This window comes from Diadema setosum, chromosome 5, assembly GCF_964275005.1.
Source record: "Diadema setosum chromosome 5, eeDiaSeto1, whole genome shotgun sequence".
Taxonomy (NCBI): Eukaryota; Metazoa; Echinodermata; class Echinoidea; order Diadematoida; family Diadematidae; genus Diadema; species Diadema setosum.
In genome coordinates this window covers 5187181-5213756 of record NC_092689.1, presented here as the reverse complement: position 1 = coordinate 5213756, position 26576 = coordinate 5187181, and the positions used below count along the sequence as shown (strand labels likewise).

At 38.6% G+C, this 26576-nt stretch overlaps 1 protein-coding gene across 1 annotated transcript in view; it reads left to right on the top strand.

Moving 5' to 3' along the window:
* The window catches only part of LOC140229021 (transcription factor 7-like 2), a 140452-nt gene that overhangs the window by 69479 nt on the left and 44397 nt on the right, over nucleotides 1-26576 (top strand). Inside the window, 1 exon segment of the mRNA XM_072309283.1 lies at nucleotides 15687-15743. Within this exon segment, the coding sequence (XP_072165384.1) occupies nucleotides 15687-15743 (57 nt within the window).

Genomic DNA, 26576 nt, shown 5'->3' with positions numbered 1-26576 from the left:
CTCCACCGTGCAGTGAGTGGTTCGGAGGGAACACGTAGGAATGAAGCTTTGAGCTGATAATGACTTCTATGGGGACTACATACATTGTGTGCAGAGAGACACATTGTGCTGTACAAGTAGGAATAGGCAAGACAATCGAAGACAACCAAAATTGTTAAATACTTTGTAATGATACATGGGCCTATAGCTATCAAGCTTTATTGTGTGTGTATGTATATCATGCAATTGTGTGTATGTAGATACAAACTGTAGATATCCAGATAGAAACAAAATCTTATGAACACAAGAGTAAAGATTTGATAACAGTCGGATAAAGATTAGGGAAGTTATCAAATTTTGAAATTTGTTAATTTTTTTTTTTGCAAAATATTTTTCGAACAGTCAATGTGAATAGGCAGATGAGTGAGTTGATAATGTCATCTCCACACAACATGCTGTACAGTTTAAACACAAAATCTTGAAATTTCTGGTTTATTGTTCAAACACATTTATTCCGCAGTCTCAAATCCTAATTGTATCTATATTGACTGAAAAAGTGAGGGGAAAATACTTGAGAGTTCAATACACACTCGGTATCAGTTTGTGAGGATTATCAAGTGATGATCAATTGTATTCTTTTCTTCTTGGCATCAAGTAGCTCACTATTGGTGCAAGATGATGACGTTTCATCTGTGCTTGTAAGACCTTCATGCTGAGCAGTGAGATAGGGTGTTCACATGACATCCACTTCAAACCTGATGACGTGTTTTGAGAGCTTTTCATTGACAGGGTTCTGATGTTTCAAAATCTCTATTTTTCTGTCCTTTTGACAGACAGAAGTAGTGAATGTTTGAGTGAATTGTCATAATTGCACAGCATGTGTTCCTAAAATGTGCAATAAATGCAATGTTGCAGACACGTTATTGAATGTAGTAAATGCCTGGTGTAGATACACCCTCTAGATCTCTTCTTGAAAGTCATCTTTGCAGACTTGCTGTTTCTGCTTCTTTTTTTTTTTTGCCCACAAATCTGTCTTGTTAGTATTGGGCATGTGGTGTGTGTGTGCTGAACGTGTATATGGGGGCTGGTTTTTGATTGTGTGTGTGTGTGTGTTTGTGTGTGTGTCTTGTGTATGTGCAGCAATTTCTCTTTCAGCCTCTCCCTCCAATGTAACACATAATGTGACAGACGCTATTGTGGATGTGATGCTTGATTTACGAGTGCGTAAATTGCAGCCGTCCTTTTCCAACTTCTGAATGAACAGGCTCCGCTGCCTGGTTTGGTAGCAGGTCTCCCTTCCTCCAGCATACATTAGCCCCGCAACCAGCTTCCACTTAACCCCTCAAATGAGCCCAATATTTCATCCCGCTAGCGAGGGGCTGGTAAGAGAGGTCCAAGACTGCAGCTCTCTTTCACTTTATGTAATTCCTCTTCCATCCTTCTCACTTCCCTTCCTTCTCCCGCCCCCTTACCACCCCCCCCCAAAAAAAAAAAGAAGTAGAAGAAGTAGAAGAAGGAAAAAAACAACAAAAACGACCCAAACCCAAACTGAAGCGTAGAAAAAGCGCAGCGAGATACACCCACAGTGGACTGAACAGGCAGGTACAGTATTTCCAGAAGTGGATTAACTTGTGGTTCTCGTTTGAAATCTGTGACCGGAGTGGATTCTGTTTGCTGTTGCTATTGTGCAAGCCATCGTAAACGGCTTGCAAGCTCCATAAATGAAGTCGATGAAAAACAAGAAGGCCAATGGGGTATTCCAGAGGATAGTTTTAGGATTGGAAGGACCCTGCGCATTATTTCAGAATTTGGTTTTGTTTACATGTACCTCAGATGAGAAGATGACATTAGAACATTCTGTTTGAATTGAAAGACATCCTATTTTGCAGAGCGATTCTTTTGCAATGTTCCAGTCATATTCGTGTAGGGGGTTTTCCATTGCAATTCAGATTGCATAGGAATATTATTATGGAAGCATTCAAAACAAATAGTCAATGACTTAAGCCTATGTACAAAGCTCAAGGAAAGAAAAAGAAGGCATTGTTTTGAAAAAGGTACAAGGATTCTAAGAGAGGTTGTGCGAAATCGTGCCATCAGAAGATTTACTCAGTGTGTTTGCCGTGAAAGAACACTTTCCTGATCACGTGCTTGCATTGTTGTTGGTAATGAACAGAATAGACACAATGGCCCGAATTCATGAAGGTGGTACAAATGAAACCATGGTTTAAACCATGGACAAAAACCATGGAGCGCCAAGTGTCGCACGGAACATTTCGTTACGAAATCAGTCATTTCGTCGATGAAATTATTATTTTGTAACGAAATGACAACATTTTGTAACTAAATGAACATTTCGTCCACGAAATGATAATTTCGTTAATGAAACTGTAATTTTGTCGAAAAAATGTCCAATATCCTAACGAAATATTCCGTGCGACGCTTGGTGCTCCATGGTTTTTGTCCATGGTTTAAACCATGGTTTCATTTGTACCACCTTCGTGAATTCGGACCAATGTATTCAATACCATGTCCCCCTCCCTCCTCCCCCCCCCCCCAAAAAAAAAGAAGATAATATGAGAAATGCAGTTGTATACAGTACTCTGCATGGTTTTGTACCTTCAGTTGGAATTTACTCAAAGTTCTTGCATTTACAAACGATATGTCTTTTAAGTAGATTATTTGTCTACCCCTCTGTCGATGATCTCCTGTAACCTAGCTGCACTTTGTAATTTCATGAAGTTCTGTTTTGTTCGAGTGCTCTTTTCGTGATCAGAGTATGATGTTTCGGGAGGTTGGTGATTGATTGATTACTTTGTGGGCAGGTCTGAACTGAGCAGTGTTTTGTTGTGAGTGTTTGCCTTGATTTTACCGTGCACCTGAGCTGAGGGGCTCAAAGAAAGAAAAGTTTTTCTTTCTCTGCAGATATTCATGGTGTCCTTGTTTGGAGTTGTAGCTGACCTTCTGTGAATCATACAAATTATACACTAGCAGAGAACTTTGCCTTTGACATCCTGCATATGACTGTGGATTAAGACTTATTGCAGGATATTGCCAAACAGAATCATAATCTGAAGATTTGGCCATGTACAAAGATACAGTTCTCATAGTAAATGGCAGTAATCAACTGTGCTGCTGAGCTACAGGATCAAGATATAGATCCCGAAGTTGAACCACATATGAACAATGTTCCTGCACTCCCCTTGCTATTGCTATAGACAGAAGAGAAATGCTAGACAGAAGAGAAATGCAGAAGGGTCATTGATATAGATACCTACATGGTCAAAATTCATGGAGACTTATGTTTGCCATGCTCTTCATGGCAAAGGCTGCTTTGAACAGTAACCTTTGAACTTGGCTCTCAAACAGCCACCCATTTGAGTGCACACCAAATTTCACCACAGATTACGTGACAGAACAAAATGAAAATCATTGGGTAAAACAATATAGTAGCTAGTTATGAAGGCTTTTGTTGCGAGATATGTTATGGATTTGAGTACATTGAGTGACAACTCTGTTGGCATCATGGTTGGGTATTGTTTTCATGGGATTCTGCTGACCATATCACAATCTCATCTCACAATTAATTTACTAAGTTTGCCATCTCTGTCACTGGATGTCGTGTTTCCATAAATCAGTATGTTTATACACAATTTTCTTGGGAGATATTACCACATGACATATTGCATCATGATAATGTGTAGAATCATTGTTGATGATTTATGACAGTGTGTGCCAGTTTGTGCAAACAAGGGACACTAATATGTGTCTATAAAATGACCAGTCTTGGTGAATTCATCTGTCACAGAGTCTGTTGAAGGATGGGAAAGACTGTGTGTGTGTGTGTGTGTGTGTGTGTGTGTGTGTGTGTGTGTGTGTATGTGAGCGTGTTAATGTCTGTGTGTGTGTGAAAAGGGGTGCATTTACTGCCATGGGCTGAGATGGGCGGTGGGGTAAGGGGGGGGGGGGTGGACACAGCAGCCTCGTCAGGGCTGCTCCCATCTCCTGCCAGGGAAGATTTGGCGATGTTATGGGACTGGCGACACGTGAATGAGGCTTGGCTCCAGGGATGAGCCACAATGGAGATTTATGTGACTTGTCGTCCATGCTATGCCATGTATATATCTATATCTATATCTATTTGATGACTCGTTAGGGAACAAGGTGGGGTGGTGGTGTGGGGGGGGGGGATGGTGGGAGGGTATGAAGAGAAAACTGGTTTAATGTAGAAGAAACAGGCAGACAAATGTAGACACATTCAGACAATCATATTACTGATCAACAATAACATAGTCAAAATGTTTATATTTCAATGATCTGTAGTTTGAGTTTTTTTTTTTGTTTTTTTGTTTGTTAATTTTTTTTTTTGCAAGTTCTCTCTTGCTCTGAAAAAGGAAAGCATGCCTGCAGATGCTATTAGACATCCATAGAAGCCAACGTGTCGATAAGAAACTAATTTGATATCAAAGTACCCATTTTCCATTTAATTAAAGTGAATTACATGTATAATTAATCAAATAAAATTTTGTCAAAATGTTTGATCTGTTGTGAATACATTCAAAACTCAAGACCCCCCACAGCTGTCAAAATTGGGAACAGGCATTGATATTAGCATTATCAGCTTCTTCAGAGGGAAATTGTCTGCTTTAGTTTCATTGTTATTCCACCATAGGCTGAATGTTATATTTGTTTAAGTGAAAAGATAATGGAAAATGTGACAAACATGATTTTCACTGAACACTGAACACTAGGAGGACAAATGCTCATAAAGCTGTACTTTGTATGTGGTAAATGTATCACAGCTTTTAGTCACTAGTAATAACAGCTGTCTGGTAAAGTTCTCTTTTATCTTTAGAAATTAGTCTTAATAGCAAGATGTTTGATATGAAAATGTGAAATGAAACTCGAGGATCAAAGCTTTTTATACTTAGTTGCTGGTCGTATGTTATGGGATTGGAGCTGATGTGTGATTTATGCTATTCTGTTTACAGAAGCTATTATTTAGATGGTGAATGGATGAAAAGTTTACTGGGCTTAGAAATGGTGCTGTTTTTCCTTTAAGGTGTGTCTGGACTGTGTTGTTCCCTGCCCATTATCCCCCAAATTCTGGTGGCAAACAACAGCACACCAGAAAAGAAGGATTTATGTGTCTGAGATGGCTACTTAACTAGCCATTTATCAGTCTGTTGCTATGTGTGTACCAACTATTTCCCTATTTTAGGACCAGTGATTACCTTGTTGATATTCAGTCTGCATTGTTCATCCATTTTATAGTCATTTAGTAGGTATAATGGTTGTGACTCTATTTTGTCCTTTACCCCCCTCCCCTCCACTCTTTGCCCCCCCCCCCCCCAATATGGAGAGTGGTAGAGAGGGGGCAGGAGAGTGACAGGTCAAGTTTGTAACCACCCATGACCCTTTAGAGAGCTCAGGCCCATGAAATTTTGTAGATTTCACCACTGCAAGGGTGGAGCATATTGGTTATTTGGTCTGTAATGTACTCTTGGTTGAATGCAAGGTTGATCACATTCACTACACCTGCCACAATGTAGTTTTAACACCCAATAGAATCTAGGGCTTTCCAAGCCAGGTTATTGACCCCAGTATGAAAGGGCCCAAGATATTAATCTCAAGATTTGTTCTCTTTAGAAGGAGAGATAAGGTAAAGAAGAAAAGCTATTGCTACCTGCATAAAGTATTCTTTATTCTGCTCTGCTCTAGCCAAAATTCTTGTGGTCACTTTTTTTTCGTAATTGTGGGTATTTGTATGTGTGTGTGTATGTATGTATGTATGTATGTATGTATGTGTGTGTGTTTGTGTGTGTGTATGTGTGCATATCTTGGGTTTGTTTACCAGTGGTGATGCTATCTATGGTGGTGTTCGAGTAAAGATTGAGAAAGCAATAGGGGCTGATGGTAATCCATACCATTTGCTGGGTTATCAGATGTGGCATCATGTGCCTAGAAGTTAGGTTTCACCATCTCACCTGCTGTTTGACCGACCAAGATCCGTACTGGTCAGAAGAAAACAAATCAATGATTTCTTTGTGGGAGGACGATGAAGTCCGATTCGGCCAGTGACGAATCTCCGGGTGCCGCTAAAGAAGCTGCCAAGAATCACCTGTGTCGCACTTCTCTTTGACGCTGTGTGCTCCTCGGCCATTAGATGGCTATAGCGCGGCGCTGCAGCGTCGGCGAAACCCGATCCCACTTGCCCTAGGCGCACCGGATATATTCGGCTACTGGTATTACATGGGCTAAGGAATCTTTGGGACTTGTCCGCGATGGCCCACAGTCCTTATCTGCCTAAATGTCGCTGCAATTATGTGAAACTGATATCATGGCTGTTTTTGTGTTATCTCTGACTATCGGCTTGATGGTGAGGGAAGCGAGAGGGAGAAGGGTTGGGTGGCAGTTGATGTTGTCCGTCAGAGAGACAGACAAAGATAGAGAGATATAGAGAGAGATAGAGAGAGATAGAGATAGAAGGAGATATATGTATGTATATATATATAGAGAGAGAGATAGAGATGGAGAGACATAGAGATAGAAGTAGACAGAGATAGAAGGAGATATATGTATGTGTATGTATATATATATGTAGAGAGAGAGAGAGAGATAGAGATAGAGAGACATAGAGATAGAAGGAGATATATGTATGTATATATAGTAAGGGTACTAGGTCTCGCGCAGGGACTTAATGATCGCGCATAGTGTAACTGCGTATAGCAAGCAATATTACGCGTAGGACTAAGCGCAAAATTTGCCGATACGCCCATGGAATAAAAATACCTGACAACCGCTAAACATGAGAAGAAAGCAGGTAAGAAATTTTGATTTCAAACAAATTTTTCACTAAATTTCCAATTTTTTACCTTATAATTTACCTACCTTAGCTTAAAATCTTTTTTAAGGATGTTGTAGCCTAGACGTGTCGTCTCGCTTGTCTCGTTCGTATGATCGTAGCCGATAGAATTCGTAATTTGTTCGATCGATCGTTGATAATATTCTACGAAAGCCGAAGCACGCTACAGCCGCAGAGAGGGGCAGACACTTTCACGCATGAAACTACATAGGGCAGCTGCGCGATCTTTACATACCCCGAGAAGGTGAACGCATAAAAAAAAGTCCGACATACAAACGGCGACAGCGCACTACTCCGTCATCGTATCATCAGGAGATTCTGGGAGGTGATTTTTCTGCATTTTCGTGATATTCATTGAGAAATTCAGGTACGATTATGGAATAACTTCTATTATAAGAGCATTTCAAATTTTCGTGCGCGATATCTAGACCCCTCAACCATATATAGAGAGAGATAGAGAGATATAGAGATAGAAGGAGATTGAGAAATAAAGTGAAAATCAATGGAATATAATGAGAAAACATACAGGATAGACTGACTGACAATACCAATGAATGGAAGATATGCTATAAGAATCTATCCCAAAGTGCTGATGAGATAGGAGTTGATATGCAATGACAGTATACAAACTGATAGGGATAGCTTGTTTATTTTGAAAAGTAGATATGAAATAGCACAAAGCCCGGCAACTAGCCAGGTTTTTCATATTTTCTACTGTAGAAGGTCCTTTGTGTTCGCTGTGGGTGGGTCATTTTGAAGTTAGATATAGGCAATGACGTAATATAGTACTGTTTATACCAATTATCACAATACGAGAAAAAGAAAAGAAAAACTTCTAGTAGTAGCAGTAGAAGTGCTGTAGTTGGATATGATCCTGTGTTCCTTTGTATTAAGAGTAGCTACAACTGCACTTCAGCATAAGTTGTTTTTGCTCGTTTTTGCCAAGAGGGTGTGTCATTCTTATTGCATAATATTTCAAATAATGAACGACTGTTTGAAAGAAGGAAAGTTTCAATTAGATCAAAGTACAGATAGGCAAACACACAAACCATAATCCTGTTTCACATCTGTCAGTGTGTCAATGCCACTGTACCTTAAAAAAGAAAAGAAAAAAAAGAGGCCCTCCAGAAAAGGAAAAGGGAAATAAAAAACAATAACAACCACATCCAAGCCTGGAAACGTGCGAAGTGATGATAGCAGGGCGGTCAATGCTGATGAAGGGGATGCAGATGGCAAAATGACCAAAAGTGACCCGTGATTGTCTTGGCCGGATGCACATGAAATCAGAAGTCCTCCACCTCTCTTTTAATACCCACTGAATTTTGTCGAGGGAGGACGCTGTAATCAAAACGCTTTTCAGCGAGCAAACATATGTTACTCTGTAGCAGCACGGCCTGCTCTGGATCTCCCTCATATTTTGCCTTTGCAGATTATTTTGTTGGTGTGATTCAGTACCCCTTTCACACTTAGCAAATGTCCCCCCAGCTTTCCCTAGAATCGACTGATGCTGTACCATGAAAGGCATCACGGATAAATTCTCGGGTAAAATGCTGTTTGACTTTCAAGAAATCTTAACCCTCGAACCATCCCTGGTAAACTTGCGGATGTCCACGTGAATCCCCGGGTGAGGCTATTACTTAGGAGACATCATTGGTGAATTGTCGGGAGAAAATCGTCTACGGTCAGCTTGCCAACAACATCTTGTGGACTGTTCGTGCATGCGCCTTAGCGTGCACTTGCACTGCTGAAGAACGGGCAAAATGAATTCAAGAGGGAGCTCATTTTGCTAGTATGAAAGAAATTTCTCACGGATCTTCCCCCATGTGATACCCTGTCCAATCTCTGGGATGATCTCCGGAGTGATGAGTGTGAAAGGGGTATGAGAGAGACCAGAGGTGGAAATGGGAAGAACCATGTAGAGAACAGGTTCATGAAATGCCCTTCTTCATGTAATCCAAGCTATTTTATGAAGTTCCTGAAATGAATTTTTTGCGGCAATTCCGGCTGGATGGAACTTCGTGATTTAAGCAATGTAATGCATGCAATGACCTTCTCTGAGTATTGTAATTCCAATTCTATGAATGTGATACAATAGTGAGAAAGAAATGAAAGTAGCATAAGGTAAAGAAAATGATACTGGTAGTATCCTTATAGACTGTGATTTTTAAGTCCACAGTGGCATGCATGAATTCATGATCGTAATATACTGGTAATGAAGAAAGCGAGGTGAACTTGAGGTAAAAGTGAATCATTGGAATTCAAGAGCCATCATTTTCAAACAAGGAGCCTTCATAAATATCTAAGGGCATAAAGGTCATGTAATGTAGATGGTTTATTAGGAGATATGGATTAGCTAAGGCCACTTATGTTAAAACTTAATTGTTAGTTCAAAGTAGTTCTCTGAATGTTGGCCAAACTTTGGCAAATTTGTTGCTTGCTTGTCATTTCATTCATTCAAGATACAAATTGTAGTGTTAGCTTCAAAAGGAAATCAACCCTGGCCCTCATTTATCCTGTGTGCACTGAAATGAAATGTGTTTGTATGTAGGCTATGTGTGTGTGTGTGTGTGTGTGCCAATTCAGGGCAGGAAAAAGGAGGATAAGTGGGTTTGATTTCAACTTAGATTTGGGGGACGGACACTTCTTAATTCTGTGAGTAATTATGTCATTTCCCAAGAGTATAATGAAGGCAAATGAATGATGTCATAGAGATGAGAAGAAAATGAACTAAGAAACAAAAGAGAAAGAGCAGAAAAGTAAACCTCTGAAGAGACCATGGAATTTGTGATGTAATTCGGAGGTACAGAAGCATGAAATGTCGTCGGTGAGTTGACACATACTGTAAAAGTGGATATTGTCGCGCGACTAATTTTTCGCGCTCGGCAGGGTAAGAAGAGTTTCGTGTGTTTTTAATTCCGCGGAATCAAGACTTCAATTACTGGAACATACGGCAAGCAAGAATATTCGCATGCTTTTATTTTCGCGCTAGTTTCGGGTTGCGCGAAAATTTCCACTTTTACAGTACCCCAAGAAGTATGTTTTTGTAACCCCAAGTATGTTTTTTGTTTTTCTTTTAAATCTTCTACTCTCCCAAGCGTGCGAGGTAACTTTTTGCCTTTTGTTGAAATCAGTTGTCACTTGTATATGTATGCAGATTTTGTTTTTTGAGGCTTTCTCAATTTTGATCTAGATTGAAGACTCTTACCAAAAACAAAATTCATTCATCTACAAGCTAACTATCATCATACGTGGGGGGTTTTCATAAAGCTGTATGTAAAGTTACGAACGACTTACGAGCGAATGGTGATCAGTTTTTGTGCTGAATTATGGAAATTCTGATAAGTATAGCACATCAGAACTGATCACCAGTCACTCGTAAGTTGTTCGTAACTTTACGAACAGCTTTATGAAACAGGGCTCAGGACTCGTGAAGATGTGGATGTGAACACAAGTCTGCTCGTCAAGCTCTTACATGAAAACAAAAACATAAACAAAAACTTGTTTACTGCACACCCAAGCCTGGCTGAAATGATCCTTAAGCATAGACAAAAAAAATATGCAGATTGAATGAAGGAAAGAATGATTGCAATTGGACGAGAAAGAGGCGGACCTCACTGGAATGAGCCAGGAGATGAATGAGGGGAAATGAAGAACAAATGTTTTTGAAATTTGTGGAGCGTAAAAACTGGGTTTAATGTATTTTCATTTTCTGCTCTGATAGCTTCGTACAGCCCAATTAACTTGACATTGAGACCTCTGCACTTCGAAGGAAAAAAAAAAAGGTACATTGGATAGACCACCAAGACTTGGGGAGGGGGCTGGGTGAGGAGAGTGGTAGTAAAGAATGATTTTTCAATTAACAGGCTGCACTGGTCTTCTCAACTCACAGATATACGTAGCCGAGGATTAATCGACAGTGATCAGTACCTTGACACCTCTGTGTTTCTGTGTTAATATGATAATGTCTTGGCCCTGTTTTATGAAGAGTGTTAATTGATTATATGGTTGATATCTGTCATAAGTCTATGGCAACCTGTGTGTTAAGGAAATTCATAATCGATTATATCTTTTGATTAAATGGGACCCTGGTCCGTAAGAGTAGAGTCTTCTTCTACTACTTGTCGTAGGTTTTTCAAAACCATTTGATTCTTTCGTAGGGTTTGAATCGCATGCTTTTGCAAAGCAGTGAACTTCAATCACAATTCCATCACTGAGATCAGGTAATGGTGATCGTTACAACATCACAAGTCTCACATTGACCTGTACATATATCTTCACTAAATTTCTTTCTTTAAATAAAAAGAAAATATCATATACCCCTCTTTTCAAAACTAGGGTGTAGTTGCAAAGATTTAGCAGTGATGGCCTTTATGGCAGTTGAATGATATTACAACAAGTAAGAACATAAATATATGGCCCTCCTACACCATGAACCGAAAATGATGAATGGTTTAAAGATGTGGTTGTATGGACATGCCCAACAAGTCTACCATGTTTGGGTGTGTTCATTTTTTAAAATTCACATTCACATGAGGTTATTTCAGGTGTGTTTGCACCTATTGACCGATTCGGGTTCGTTGAGGGCAGCAGACATTTTACGGCACAGGGCGCAGCCATAGTGGGTGTATCAGCCGACCCCCCTGCTCTCCCCCACCCCCAGGCAACATGTTTATCACGCACTTGTAACAAAGGTTCGCGCACTAGCAAGCATTCGCGCACTCAGTACGAGACGCCTATTGGCTAAAGCAGTTTTTCATTCTGCGCGCGTGCTAATGTAGGGAGAGGGGTGGGGGAGTGCGGAGCGGGGGTCGGCTGATACACCCACTATGGCTGCGCCCATGCCAAAAATACACATAGCGCGTCACAGAATCGGTCAATACACTGCTGATGTGAATATTCACAAGCCCTACCCCACCCCCCCAAAAAAAAAACAGTTTTGATAGAGAAAAACCATTTTAATCAGGTTTTGTTGATATTCGATTGTAGAAAGGTGAAAGTAAAATGCAAATTGCATATTGCATCCAACTCCAGATTCCCTTTCAGTTTGTCAACTTCTTGCCTTGACATTCATGCTGATCCTGTGCCCCCAAAGATGACAAGTCATTTATAGAGCCATTTGTAAGGGTCCACTCCTGATCAGCTCGGGGTCTGACCATCAAAATCAAATGAGACTGATGAATTATAGAGGTGATGAGCCTTGAGGGAGACTAAGCAGGATACAGCCTCGCACCTGGCAGAAGAAGTGCAAGGCCTTATGGGAGCGCTTTTGCAGCATTGCATCACGTGTTTGCGCGTTGGGTGTCGCTAATTTTCTACCGCCGAGGAAATTCCCCCTGAATATTTCAGTAGCCAGGCTTTTCTAACGGGTCCTTGCAATATTAGAGGCAAAGTTTGGTGCTTATTGCCTGATCATCAAATCACAGCATCTCGCCATTAATTTTTGATCGCCGATCATGAATATTAAGGCAGTTAGAAACATCAACACGCCGGAATCCGGAGCAAGTATTCACGTCCGACGGGGAAGGGCGTCAGAAAGATGATTAGCTTTTCACCATTGCCTTTCCATTCTTTTGAACCCTTCTCCACAGGAGTGGACATTCACTTGGGAAACAGGATGAAAGGTGTTGGGAAAACTGTTTCAACCGAATGATTCTATGAAAGTGTACATCTGATCCCAAAATGACTGCGTTCTCAATTTTTGTGTCCCGAGGAAGAAAGCATGACACGACTTCGGACTACTGTAAAATAAGGAATGTTCGCATGCATTTTAATTTCGCAAATTTCGCGAGAGCCAGAATTCGCGAAATTAAAATGCATGCAAAAGTTCTTTTCTACACAATATGCGTTGGACATCAGCGGCAATTCGCAAAAATTTCATGCTGCGAGAAAGGTCGTTGGCTCCAAATCGCGAAATTTTTATGCCGGGAATATGTCATGTTTTACAGTAAATTGTGACGGTGGACTGCAGTTATTGTGTAGGATTTAGAGTTAGCTGAAGTTTGGATTGAGGAAAACACATTTCAGACATGGCGTATCAAAGAAAACTGCCCATGTAGAGCAAGCAGGATCAAACAAGGGTCAGAGAAGCACTCATGAATATCCATTTGTTACACCTTGACATGTCCACAATATTTTCATATTCATTTTATCATTATCATAGGAATGTCTGAAAACAGATTGTCATGAGAGCCATCGATGATCGATTTATTTGCAGAAACGTTATTCACTAAGAATTGGAGTCTTGGTTCCTAATTGTTTCTGTTCTTTACATAGTTTACGAGTTGCATGTTTTCTAGTTCACCAGACAGTGCTTGCTATGCAGTAATGCAACCACTGAAATAGAATGAAACAAAATCATCGTTATGGTGTGAGGTTTTGATTTTTTTCCTGCTTGAAATGTAGAGTCATATGAGGAATATGAGACATTCATTAGTGCAGTTTGCATATGTGACTTCAGTAGTCTCTCATGAAGTAAGCACAAATCTGGGTCTTTATATCCGCATTTTTTTTTTTTGGGGGGGGGGGGAGACTGGCCTGTGCTCATGAACAACACACACAAAATGCTTGCATGATGCATATTTCAGAATAAAGCTGTTCTTCATCAGACAAGTCATTCGGTGATATGGTTCTCATGTGGTGAGGAATTCATAGAAATGAGGAAATGTGTTAAACTGAAAGGGCTGACTGGCCCCAAAAGGGGGGGGGGGGGTCCCCATCCATTGGCCGCAGCTTTATCGTCTTCCTCCACCACCCCCCCCCCTCTTCTGCAACCCACGAAAATATCTGACCCTACACCGTTGTTAAAGAGTGAAGTTCACGATATAGAGGAGTGATTTCACCAGGGATCACGTCTCATTAAACAGCCACATCTCACCATCCTATACAATTGTTGCAGGAATATACATTAGAAAAGAAAATCAGCATCAACATTATTGTTAAATGCATTCTGCTGCATTTGATCGTCACTGAATCAAACCATGAAGAGTCATTTGTTTACAAAGTCACTGTTGGTAGTTTCTTTCTTCTTTGAACCATAGAGGCATGAATGGTTGAAAGCCTAGGCTGATATCATTTGTTGTAGAGAAATGTATCATATTTTTGTTTAGCATCAGAATGCTGTTGCCATCTTGAATTTCACTGTAAATAGTACAGCAACAGAACAACATACACTGACCAATCAGAGGACATATCTCTGTATTTCTGAAGAAGATCCTGGTCGATAATGAATTATTGTCTTCTTTCAAAAAGATTTTAATGATTCTTATTGATTTTCACAAAGCTATCCTATCCCTATGCTTTGTAGCCAACATGGCCATGTCATAACAACATCAATGTTCTAGAATGGCAGAAAACCCTAAAGAAATGAGTTCGAGTTCCTTGCATTTCTAAATGTCAGTTGAATCGCTGCTGATACGCATTCTGCTGAATTTAAATGCATGTCCTCCAGAAAGCACAGCGATCATGCAAAAAAAAAAAAATGATAACGGTTTTATGGAGATACACTTTCAGAACTGCAGCTAAAGTGATATTGAATCTAAACTGTACCATTCCTCTGGAGATTCCATTCTTCAGCAATAATTTCGCATTTGCTGGCCATTATATAATGTTGTCTTAAAGTTTTTCTTTCCTGCACTCAGTAATCGATTCCACCTGACCAAATAGCAGAGACAGGAAAACCCATTGTCAATATCCTCTACAATTAATCTGACATCAAAATGCTTGTTGAAGTTGCAAATTTGTCGTTTAAAAAGTGAGGAATACTCATTTAAGTTTCTACAATCATTCAAAGTGCATCTGTATCCCTTTGGTAATAAAACTCCTAAAGACAGTCCCTGTGAGCCATCATGTAAAAAATGACCCTTTTTAAAACGTAAGATTTGCTTCTGTTGAAGAGTGGATTTTCAGCAGGGAAGTTATGCCAGATCATTATGCTTTAAGTGCTTTTCAGATGAATTTGTGGTTTCACTTATATAGTGAACATAGATGGAGGACAGGACAGGCTCAGCTCAAGTGTGTAACATGCCTAGCGTAACTTTTGCCATTGAACCTTTATTTATTTAAAGATTCTGGAATGTATTTTTGAATTTTTGTCTGTGTGAAAGTTTAATTTAAGTTTGTCTTTATATCATGTGATTTAGTGAAACACTGAGAGGTACACAAATTGACTAACATTACAAGATTTTATAGAATAAAACACACAAATTAATCAAGAATTGAAGAGCATATAGCACTAATCTGGTTGTCAGGGTTGACAACTTCCATTTTTCTTTTCTACAAAAATATTGCCACTGGTAAAAGAAATGCAATGTAATCTTCAAAATGAGAAATTGATAAGGTTTTCTCCTGACTGGTGAGAGTAATGTAATATTTTTCCAAATGATAACATTATACTCCTATGAGTGAAATATTATGCTAAAAAAAGTGTATGACATGATAATATTTGGCATGTTGATTTCACACTTGCAAATTTGGGAAAATAACCTACTGTAAAATCCAAACTGTATACAGTACTTGCTACTGTAACAACTTAACTGACTTCTTAATATGAATTTGATCACTAATTTCATATCTTGGTTCACTCAATAGAGGCCCCTTATGTTTATGAATGCATGGTGAGCGAGATATTCAATCATTCTTAAAGAAAGAATTGTTTTGTTTCACACAATTATTATTGCAGCACCATGCTTCAAATATGTTCTATAACATTTCCATTGGATAGTGATGGGGGAAGGAGGAAGGAATATGATTATTTTTGAAAGTGTGACTTGTATCCTTTGATGAGAATTCTCAACATGCACTTTTTTCAAATGTCAACCTGCCATGTTTTTCTTTGTCTTCTCCACAGATCACCCCCAAATGTGCTGTCCCAAATGTCTTTCCCTCGCCTCTGCGGCTTGGAGAGGTGAGTGACCTTTAAAGTTTTGAGTGTGGCTTTTTTGTTTTGTTTTGTTTTCAGGTTTCTGTCATTTTGACAGATGTCATGGCATTAGTATGTATCAAGAATAAGTGTGTGTTTATGCTCAATTTGCGAAGGCAGAATCAGCGTTTTGAAACGCTGATTCAAAACGCCATTCACGGGAGCACTGTTTATGCTCACTTTCTTCGAGCCTTGGAAAGAGCATTCGTGATTGCTTTGCTGACCTCAGCAGAGGCAGGTCAATTGGGGCACACGCTTTTTTTTAGAAGTTCTGGCCTGAGTGTGTGCATTGTTCATGTTCCGTAGCATGTCTAATATAATTTCGATTGCGTTACTAATACACACGTACATGAACTGTAGACAATGAAAATATGAGTATTTATTTCATCGACAGACTGTTGACAAAATCGGAATGTGTAGTTAACAGTCTCGCGTATTAACTATCATTAATTTCATTTATCTCCTACGTTTTAATGTTACGGTAAAAATATATTTTCTATAATAAAACTCACACATAACGGACCTTAATTCTGTTGATTTTATCCTTACAGGCTTGTCCGGTCCTCCGTACAAAGCCTGCCTTCACCAGCTGAGCTCTGGTGAAGCCCAAGTAGAACCTTTTTGTGCGTTTTGGATCGGCATTTTGAATCAGCGTTGCTATCGAATTGAGCATGAACGCAACAGCGTTTTGCACTAATCACGTTTCAAAAGCCTGATTTTGGCCCCCAAAATGGAAGCATAAATGCACCCTAAGTTACCAGCAATGGAGGAAGTTACTCTGCAAGTGTTGCAGTGTTTTGATTCAGTTTCAGTGTGCAAGGTGATTACAACTTCATTAAGTGCTTATAGATTCACTTGTATTAGGTGCATGTTATTAATTCTTTTTCATGGATTTGAAGGTGTCTTTATTTTCAATTTCAATGAAGTTTTGCTGCTATTGTAATTGAAGAAGTGTAATAAATGCACCTTCATTTTTTTTTTTCTTGCCAAGGCAGATTCCATGCCATTTAAAGGTCCAGTTTACCTTTGGGAGCAGTGATTTCAAAAATTTTCAAGATATCATATTTGATGCATATGTGTAGGTCTGTTGTATCATAAAACATCCTACCATATGAAATATTTGCTATAAAACCTAAAATGTAAGGAGATATCGGGGTTTTTCTCAATAAACCGTAACTGTATACGGTTTAGTCTGGAAACATTTTTGTTATAACTATTGTTCACATTTTGTGTATTTAACAACACTTAAAATCAATTATACGGATTCAAATTTTGACAGTGGTTGTTTCTATCCCTAACTCACATTTTAGAACTATTTTATAGCACTAATGCTTTCATCTGCAAATGGTAAATTATGCCTTTAAGGCAAGTCTGCACCTTTGCACATTAAAAAAATAAAAGCAGAATGATTGTCATTATGGAATTTATATGGTAAATGAGCTTGATGTCTTTCCACATTCACATATTTGATCGAAAGTTTAGGATTTTTAAAACTACATTTATGAGAAGAATACTAGTCTTACGGGATGGGACATCTCAAGAATACAGGAAGGAGAGCTTAAAAGTAGTAGCAATGGTGATTTTTATGATAATACAACTACTACTTTTGAAATGGATATTGAATATTATGATGGTTGTCAAAATGATAGCAATATTGATGATGAAGGTGATGATGATGATAATGATAATAACAATGATGATGATGATAATGATAATAATAATAATAATAATAATAATAATAATAATAATAATAATAATAATAATAATGATAATAATAATAATAATGATAATAATAATAATGATAATAATAATAAGGGTAATAATTATCATCTTCTTGTTGTAACTTCTTGTGTAGAATCCATGGCTAATTGTCTTGTCCCAGTGCTATTTTGTAAAAGAAACATGACTGAAAAATGAGACATGCAACCACATAGAAGTACACTGACAAAACTGAAGGTGACAGGGACTTTAAAAAGTGCAAAATTAAGCGTAAGGAAAGATGTTATAACACTCGATGTCCTATGGGAAATTAGAGTTATTGGAGTAAATCCTCAAACTTTGACTGGAGTAGGATAAAAAGTGTGTTTCCATTTTAACAGTGCATCCATAAAAGGTATCGGTTTATTAATCTGAGCTGTAAGTCATGGTCAGCCAAGCTACGGTATCAAAGAAGAGATTATGCATTTGTGGGCACTTTTAGATCATTCTAAAAATATTTAGTCTACCAAAAATGTTTGGCAGTTGAATTCAAAGAAAATCCTCATGAAAACAAACCACACCATACATCATGTTTACATTTGATATGATTGAGGTATTCTGGTCTCATTTCAATACACTCACACTTAGAATGTGATTCATGTCTAGTAAGATTTACATGTAAAACAAATGGTGATAAAATAGAGAGATAATGAATAAACAAACACAACCAAACAAGCAAACAAAGAAGGGAATGAAAATTGTGTGTGTTGATTCTGGGAAGGCACCTTGAATGGAAAAACAGATGAATTTATGAAGTTTTACTGTGAACCGTATATGTATACCATGGCAGGTAGAGAGGTTGAAAAGAGCTTTTGTCCAGCACTCCCTCTTTTTTTTTCCACCCATGCTAATGATTTCTGCTGGTCTGAACAGATTAAAAAGCAATGCCAATGTTTTGACTGGAATGTAAAGCAGGTTGTAGCTAGGCTGACTGTACAGCCCCTAGCTACAGGCAATATAGGAAGATCCTACATAGCTTTCTTTGCCCAAAAAAGACTGTCTAGTTGAATACAATGAAATCTTTGTTTTCTGTATTAATTGTTTCAGGTGGCAAACTAAATAAACAAATGAGAAAAAAAGTGCTGGAGACCGATTAGCTATACTTTGTGATAACCAAGACTAAAATACCTTACTTTCTTTTGGTTTAATTGATGGTATGTTTCGAAGTATCTTTTTTTCTTCCTTCGTTTAAAGCAGAGTAAACGGTATTTTCTTTTGTCCTGTGTGTTCAAAGAACAAAGTTCTGAATTCTCTTTTTTTTTTTCTTTTTTTTTAAAAACTTTTGCTCTATCAAAATATGAAGAGCAGTTGTGAATTAATATGTGTGAGTGCTTTTCTACCGTTTTCCAGCATTTTGATGCAGGGATGGGGGGCAGTGGTCGTTGCTGGAGCAACACTCTCCCTCTGTTGATAGAACTCCCTTCTCACTGAGGTGAAAGGGCACCAGTTCAGAGGTCAAAGGGGTCACATGAGAAGGTGCCGGAGTTCTCATTGCGTGCAGTCTACTGGCATAGACTGGCATTGACGGTGTTGACGGCATTGACGGATGAATAATTGTGTGGGTAGGGGGGATTTCGGAGAAAAAAAAGGGGCAGGGATCGAGACGAGTACGGCTGCCTCATTTGGGTTCAAGAAAACAGCCTAGTTTATGTGTACATGTGTTTTTTTCCTGTTCTTCTGTGCGCACACACACATGTGCTTTTCACCTGGTTATGTGCAAGCATGCTTTTTGTTTGTGTACATATAAGGTTGGTTCTAAAGTTGCAACCAGAACACACAGTCAATCTGAATATTGCTACATCTCTTTCTAAAATGGTGGGTCAAGTAGCAGTATTTTGGGTATGTCCTGAGAACATTGTCGCAGAGAAACTCTCAAAAAAGCAACCAGTTTATGGCAGAGTAGGAGTACTGTGCGAATGTAACCGCCCGCGGAAGACCGACATCACTCGCCTTTCGTTGATTGACTTACCGGCACTCAGAATTCATGGTAGTCCACGAGTTTGCTTGAAATTTCAAGAAGATGCTGGCAGTGTTTTGTTGCAGAAAGTGAAAAATGATATTGTCTATCGGGTGGATACACCTGTAAAAGATAATTGCAGTCTCTCAATGCATAATCCTGTCAACACTTTTCTATTGGAACTGCTTCCATGACTTTTAATTGAAACAATTCAAATTAATACAGTGATAAAAATTCATGAATATTTTGACTCTTTTTTTTGGGGGGGGGGGGGGGTAGGCCCTCTAAGTTATCTTCCAGGACAACAAAAGCATTTCAAAAGAAGAGAACATGCGTGACTTAAGTTTTCTGTTGGTATAAGACTGGTCCTTCAATTGAAAAAGACATTTCAAGCTTGCCATTGATATTGTTCATGAAAATATCATTAATAACATTTTTAAATCCGCCAAGGGAGGTGGTTTTGTTTTCGTGACCGTTGATTTGTTAGTTAGTTTGTCCGTGTGCAAAATAACTCAAAAAGTAGTTAACAGATTTGGATGAAACTTGCAGGAAAGATTTAGAATGATACAGGTAACAGATTATTAAATTTTGGTATTGATCCAAGAATTTGGGGGGAATTTATGAAGGATTTTTGATATTTTGGCAGGTAGGGTCAATGAACTTGGGAGTTCAGGCTGTGCGTATTTGAGGTTTGCATGCGCACACTAAAGTGCGTGCTCTAGTTTCTGCTAGGGCGAGGCGCGCCGTGCAGCTGAGGGTTTATGACGTAACAAATGCTTCTATATTGGGAAATCGGGCGACTTTCAGCACACAATGCTATAAGTACGTATGGGTGGAAATCACTTATATCTCTATGGAAGAACAAGATCCAGTGGTGGAAATGAGCTGCATGCTTGGCGGAGGTCTGCGCTCTCAGAGTGCTTCTTTAGTTTATTGTATTTACAATTGGCGCCATATTAAGTATTATTGCTGTCATCTTTCGTATTGTTGCTCACATATAAGTTTACATTTGTTATCATCATTACTTGTGCTACTCCAAGTATGCATTTACACAAACCCACGAAATTATTTGTTTTTATTTTTATCATCATTGCAGTCCTTGTACCTGGTATTATTACCGTTTTTATTATGAACGTTTGTCTTGATGTCTCCAATTAAACCTTTATATGATGGTCCCAGCATATCATGGTTACTGAAATGTTATTGAGAAAAACATTTCAAATTTTATATCAAAAGATTGATTGTGGGCCTTCATGATCGAAATGCACTGCATTAACTCAAGTCGACTAGTCACATGCCTACCAAACATAAAAAAGGAGAAGATGCCTAGTGCGTACTTAGGAGCTTGGAGCATGATCGCCATTTTTATTACAGTAGTACATTTTCTCTTGCTTGTAGGGAAATGGTTTCATGATAGTAAATGACTACAAAAACTATGATTTGTAAGAGTTTGTTTTGTTTTTGTTTTTTTTTTAATGACAAACATATATTACAAAGAAGATGTTCGTTGCTCAATATCTTCTTTGCTGTGCCTTTGAAATGGTGACATTTCCAGTCGCTGTTTTGTTAAAATTACTGTGGGTCACTAGTCCAATGTTGTGATATTACATGGCCGTGGCAAGACGAGGAACAAGTGCAGTACAAAGCATGCTTCCCTCCTCCTTCTCACCGTCAAGCCTTTTGGGTTTTATGAGATAGTGGGGAAGGCTATGAACTCTTCAAGGTGCACGACAGTGATTGGAATTGAAAATTGTTGATGTATGGATGCCGGAACAGGAGGGATGATAGAGCGCTCGTAGGATTATAAACACCAAGGGAGGGGTAAGGTAGGGAAAAGGAAAGAGCAGACTCCTTATGGAATCACACATGCGATCTTGCTTCTCAGTATGGCTTGTGAACAGTATTCTGTTTTGTGTTGCTCTGAGAGGGGGGAAAAATATAGAAAGAGACTGGAACTGAGACTTGGTTGCCTCTGTGGCTGGCAGTCAAGATCGTGGAATGCTCCTCTGTTCTGCTGTGTGCCACGACCTATCACCAAGTTTTATCAACTAAAGTCACTCATAGGCACGCTTAAACATTTGACCTCTTGATCACGGAGGTTTCTTCCATTCGGTCTCCTGATGTCGTAAATGGAGAAAATGCACATTTGTTTGACGGGTACTTATTCATAATTCTGCCTCACTTGAGGTGAAATCTTTTCAAGAGAATTTGCTACATCACTTTGGGTGAAATGTTTCAAGAGAATTTGTGACCAACGTCTTTTCGCACTCTTGGATCTTTGTAATGTTGAAAAGTGGTAGTCCTTTAATTACTCATGAAAAATATGCTAAATTATGAATATTATTATAGTGATGATGATGAAGATGACTATCATTAATATTACTTAGATTTAGATATTCCTCATATATCCCCTGCAAAAACTGACTTTTGTATCTATCATATTCACAGAAAGGGTATGCTGACTTGTTTGAACAAGAAAATAATCATCGGTTGAGAATGATAAGGGCATTAAGTTTCCACTAAACCTGTCGTGTTCAAGACGACATAACGCCCTTCTCATTCTCAACAGCCGAAGTGCAGTTTTGGATCCATACTCCCTGTGATTCTTTGAACCATTGTGGAAACCTCAATCTAAGCTGTTACTTGTTGAATCTGAAAATAGGAACATTATATGAAAGCAACCTGGTGACCAGCTATTGTGTCTCACCAACACATTTCTTCTGTTTTTAAGTCTTTTCATGCACAGTATCAGAAACACATAGTTATGTTAGAAGGCCTTTATTAACTTCATTCTGGTGTGGGAAACAGTGCAAACAGCCTTCTACATCCAATTCATTTATGCAAAAGAATTCCTTAGACACTTTCATACCCTAACACCCCCTTCCCCTACCCAAATTTTCAGAAACATTGTTTATTTGTCATTACCTGATATTACACAAGAAAGCACAACAACCTGCAATGGCAAATTGTGAACTGAATGTTATTGTTATATAACTGCATTTATGTAAGTAATGTAGACACGAGATGGCGTAGAACTCTGACATGTTGAGGTCATTTTCCCCGCACTGAATGCGAGCCAGGCATGAAGTTGTAACCATTAACAGCAAGAGATGTAAAATTGTACCCCTAAGAATATTTTTGTTTTTGAAATTGTCTGGAGAAAAATGAATGTAGAAGCCTATTAAGATAATTGATTTTTTTGCTAACATTAGTCTGGAAGGAAAGAGCCAATCGTATACGGAACAATGAGAAGGGATAAGGATCTATGATAACTCTACAAAGCTGATGCCAGTGGACTCACTGAGGCAGCCTCTCTGGGCGAACAGTCTCGCCCCACCGTGTGCTGGCCAAGAGTGGGTTTTTTGACATGATAGATGTTTGAGATGATGGTAATCTGGCTAATGATGTCGCATTGTGGATTGGGAGGGGAAAAAATGTGCAGAGAGAGTGAGCCATCTTAGAGATTGTCTTCCTCTTTACTTTTCCCTCATGGTTACTGTGACATAAGCTGTGATGTACTACTGGTGTGTGAAGCATGAGAAGCAGTTTGTACTGGAGGTGTGATGTGACTTTGCTCAGAAGGGGATGTAGAGTGTGATGTAAGGGGATACTACACAGCTCATTCTGACACAACCAGCCACAGCAACATTGTTGGATACCATATGATATGTCAGTTGGACAGTGGGCACTGCACCATAGGGTTTAAAGGGATTATATAGTTTTGGGTTGAGACCTAATTTCAGGTTTCTAACATTCTTTTTGGCGAGATAATGAGAAACCTCTTACAAAATATGAAAGAACATGTAATTCTATGGGGAATTCAATGTTTATTTGATGAAAATTGGTTTTGAAATGGATGAGATATCCAAAAGAGAGCAATTCTAATAAAGTGTGGGAACCCACCTTTTATTACGATCGCTTTGTTTTACTATGTTTTGGGATGTTTCAGTCATTCCAAACCTGATTTTCATCAAATAAACTTTTGATTCCTCTTAAAATGGTATACTCTGTACTATTTCATAAGTGTTTTCTTGGTATCTCGCAAAAAGTTAAAAGCCCGATACTCATCTCCACCAATACTGTACCATCCCTTTAACAAATGCTCTGAGTAGGGAGTAGAATAAATATGATGACCTCACTATATACTATCATGAGACAATGATACTGATGGATTGTCTCTCAGGTGTTTCATGGAGAAACACACCATAGCCATTAGAAAGCCATAAATATTCATGTAAGTGTTGTACGTATGTCATGTGTTTACCGCTTTATGGAGGATAGTGATATATACTCTTGGGACGTTGAATATATGGGCAATTCCATGGGGTTGGGACTGAAATTGTGACATACAAGTTGAAAATTCAAGTTGGGTAAATTGAAATTTTCTTTTTCCCCCTGATTTGTTACTCCCATTCTTCAACTTATTCCACTAGAAATCTGTTTATTACTTCGCACACTTTCAGTCAGCATGGGTAAACAGGTATGACAAATACCTACGTTACATGGACTTCATTTTGTGACATCCTCAATAATTTTGTGTTCTGAAATGATAACAATGAACATATCCCAGTTTTTTTCCACCATACCACATCAACATGTTATCTGACAGGCACATGAGATCATTATTAGTAAGATTGTCCATTCTGATATCAACTGCAAGACACTTTTATAAACATGTTTTTTCTACAAACCATTTACAATTTTAACCAAAGGTTTAACTTTTTCCTCAAGAGTGACACAATAACAATATTTTTTAAAAAACCACAGTTGAAGCAAGTGAGTTGTATGGACATTCAAGTGAAAACATGATTTTATTGTTATCATCAAGGGTTTTCATACTACAACCTTGTCCACAGTATACTACCTATGTTACACGGACAGTATGTCTTCGTAACATAGGTACATTACGACATATCAACTGATTTCCTTTGTTGTGGTGTCAGATGTTAAAACCTACACACATAGACTTTATGTATGTTCCCATGAATAACACTAATGTAACAGTTCTTTGGAATTATACCTGCTGTATACCTTTGGAACAATACCTATGTTACACAGACTTCAATTCTTTGTAACTCTGGTATGAAAGAAGGTAGACTTAATAATAATAAGAAGAATGATGTCGAGCCTTACACAATTTGACCTTATATACTCGACTAACAACTTCATCAACTGTCAACTCAACTATGAAAACTAATAAAGAGAAATCATACAAGTTTTCTTGTCTTCTCCATGTTCTTTGTTTGAAGTTAATTTCTGCTCTTTTCTACAATGTCCATTTTCCCTCCGTGCAGTTTTCTTTTTGTCTAGTTTGTTATGTTCGCTCTTCTTTGGTGTTGCTTTGTCAGCTTCCTCTCTCTGTTTGTGGAGTGCTGTAGCTGTGCCCTTTTCACTCTTTCACGTAGTTTAATCACGTAGCGGCGGCAGAGGAGGAGCCATGGCAGATTCATCGACAAACTGGACAAAAGGTGTGAAGAGAAATAAAATGAAAGAATTAACAGAAAATTTGTGTCTGTGTACTCTATATTCCTGTTGATGTATCTGTGTATATGAATGGAATTAAATAATTTGGACAATTTTCCTTACCTTTCTACCTCTTGTCATACCAGTTGGCTACAGTTCCATGTGTACCATCCACAAAAAAAAAAAAAAAAAAAAAAAATGGATTTTTTAATACGCTTAAAATGATGTACAGCAGTAATGTTAATAATATTAATAATAATATAGCATGTAAAAAATCATTTTCATATTCTATGCTAATTTTTTTTTCACATCTATGTAAGCTAGCAAGGCCAAGGGCAGGGCGCTGCCCCCAGTGTCTTGGCTAGGGTTAGGGATAGGGTTAGGTTTATGGTTACGGTCCTATTCCAAATAGACCTCAAACAAAATACTAGGCCCCCCCTTTTTTTTTTACGGTACTCAATCCCCATCAAATTCAAAATTTTTGCCCTCTTTTTAGGATAGGATAGATCAATAATATGCCAATTTTGATTGCGGTACATATGGAACTATTTCCCACCAATTACCTACCCAAAATGAATACGAAACTGTCATTTTAGCTTTGAGACTTTACAGTGGGTGAACGTGGAATGGAAACAGTGAACCCATGTACTGCTTCATCAGAGCACCGTAAAGCCATCTAACACTATCAACAGGTCAGTGAAATCTTGAAAGGAAAACACTGACATTGTAAATCTGTTCAAGAGAAAGAAAACTCTTTCTTTAGCTCAGACGCAGTCTGGACGTCTACGTATTCCAACTTCATAGTACCGTACTAACGTTCAACACATCTACTTGGTAGATACGAATGACATAAGTAAGGTCCAAAATTCACAAGAATCGGGAGGTAAAATACTGTTATATTGCCGTGAAGATACACTGGACATACTTTTGTACGGTTTTCTAAGAGAGGAACACATGCTCCTTTTGCCGAGACGGGCATAAAAGGGGAAATTTGGCTATCACAATTACGAACATGAACAAGTAACAAATATCTCAGTATGTGGGACTACAGCGTGTTAACACCATCATCGTCCACCGTATATTTGGCCAGTTCAGTGGTTTTAATATCGTTTTTTTCCTCCAGTACAGTTTACAAAATGTGACAAAAGTTATTTACTTCGTAAAATAGCGTACAAGCTTACTGATTGACATCGGAAACATTGAAATTCCCGATCGGAAACATCGAAATTCACGTACCGATGTCACACGGACTGCAGCAGAAAAACGGGTCTTGCGCCGTCCAGGTAGGTGTGAACGAGCTGTAAGTGGTCTTCCCGCAGTTGGGGAAGTACTGCCAGTGACGTAAATACGATTGCTGAAGTTAGTAGCTCTTCTTTTTGTCGCGAGCGCGACTTTCTTATCCGACGTTACACGAAGAGGCCGGACTTCGGACGGAAGTACGGTAATATGTTCTGTGTTTTCTCTTTTATTTGGAACTTTTTGATGCTAATTTTTGGACAATAATACTCCTAAAATATGTGTCTAAGTATAGAAATCAAGTTTCTGATCATATTATGATTATAAGTGTATGTAAAACCATGCAATACCGATGTTACAACAAAAATCGCCGCGGACTTCGTTTGTAACATCGGTATGAGGTT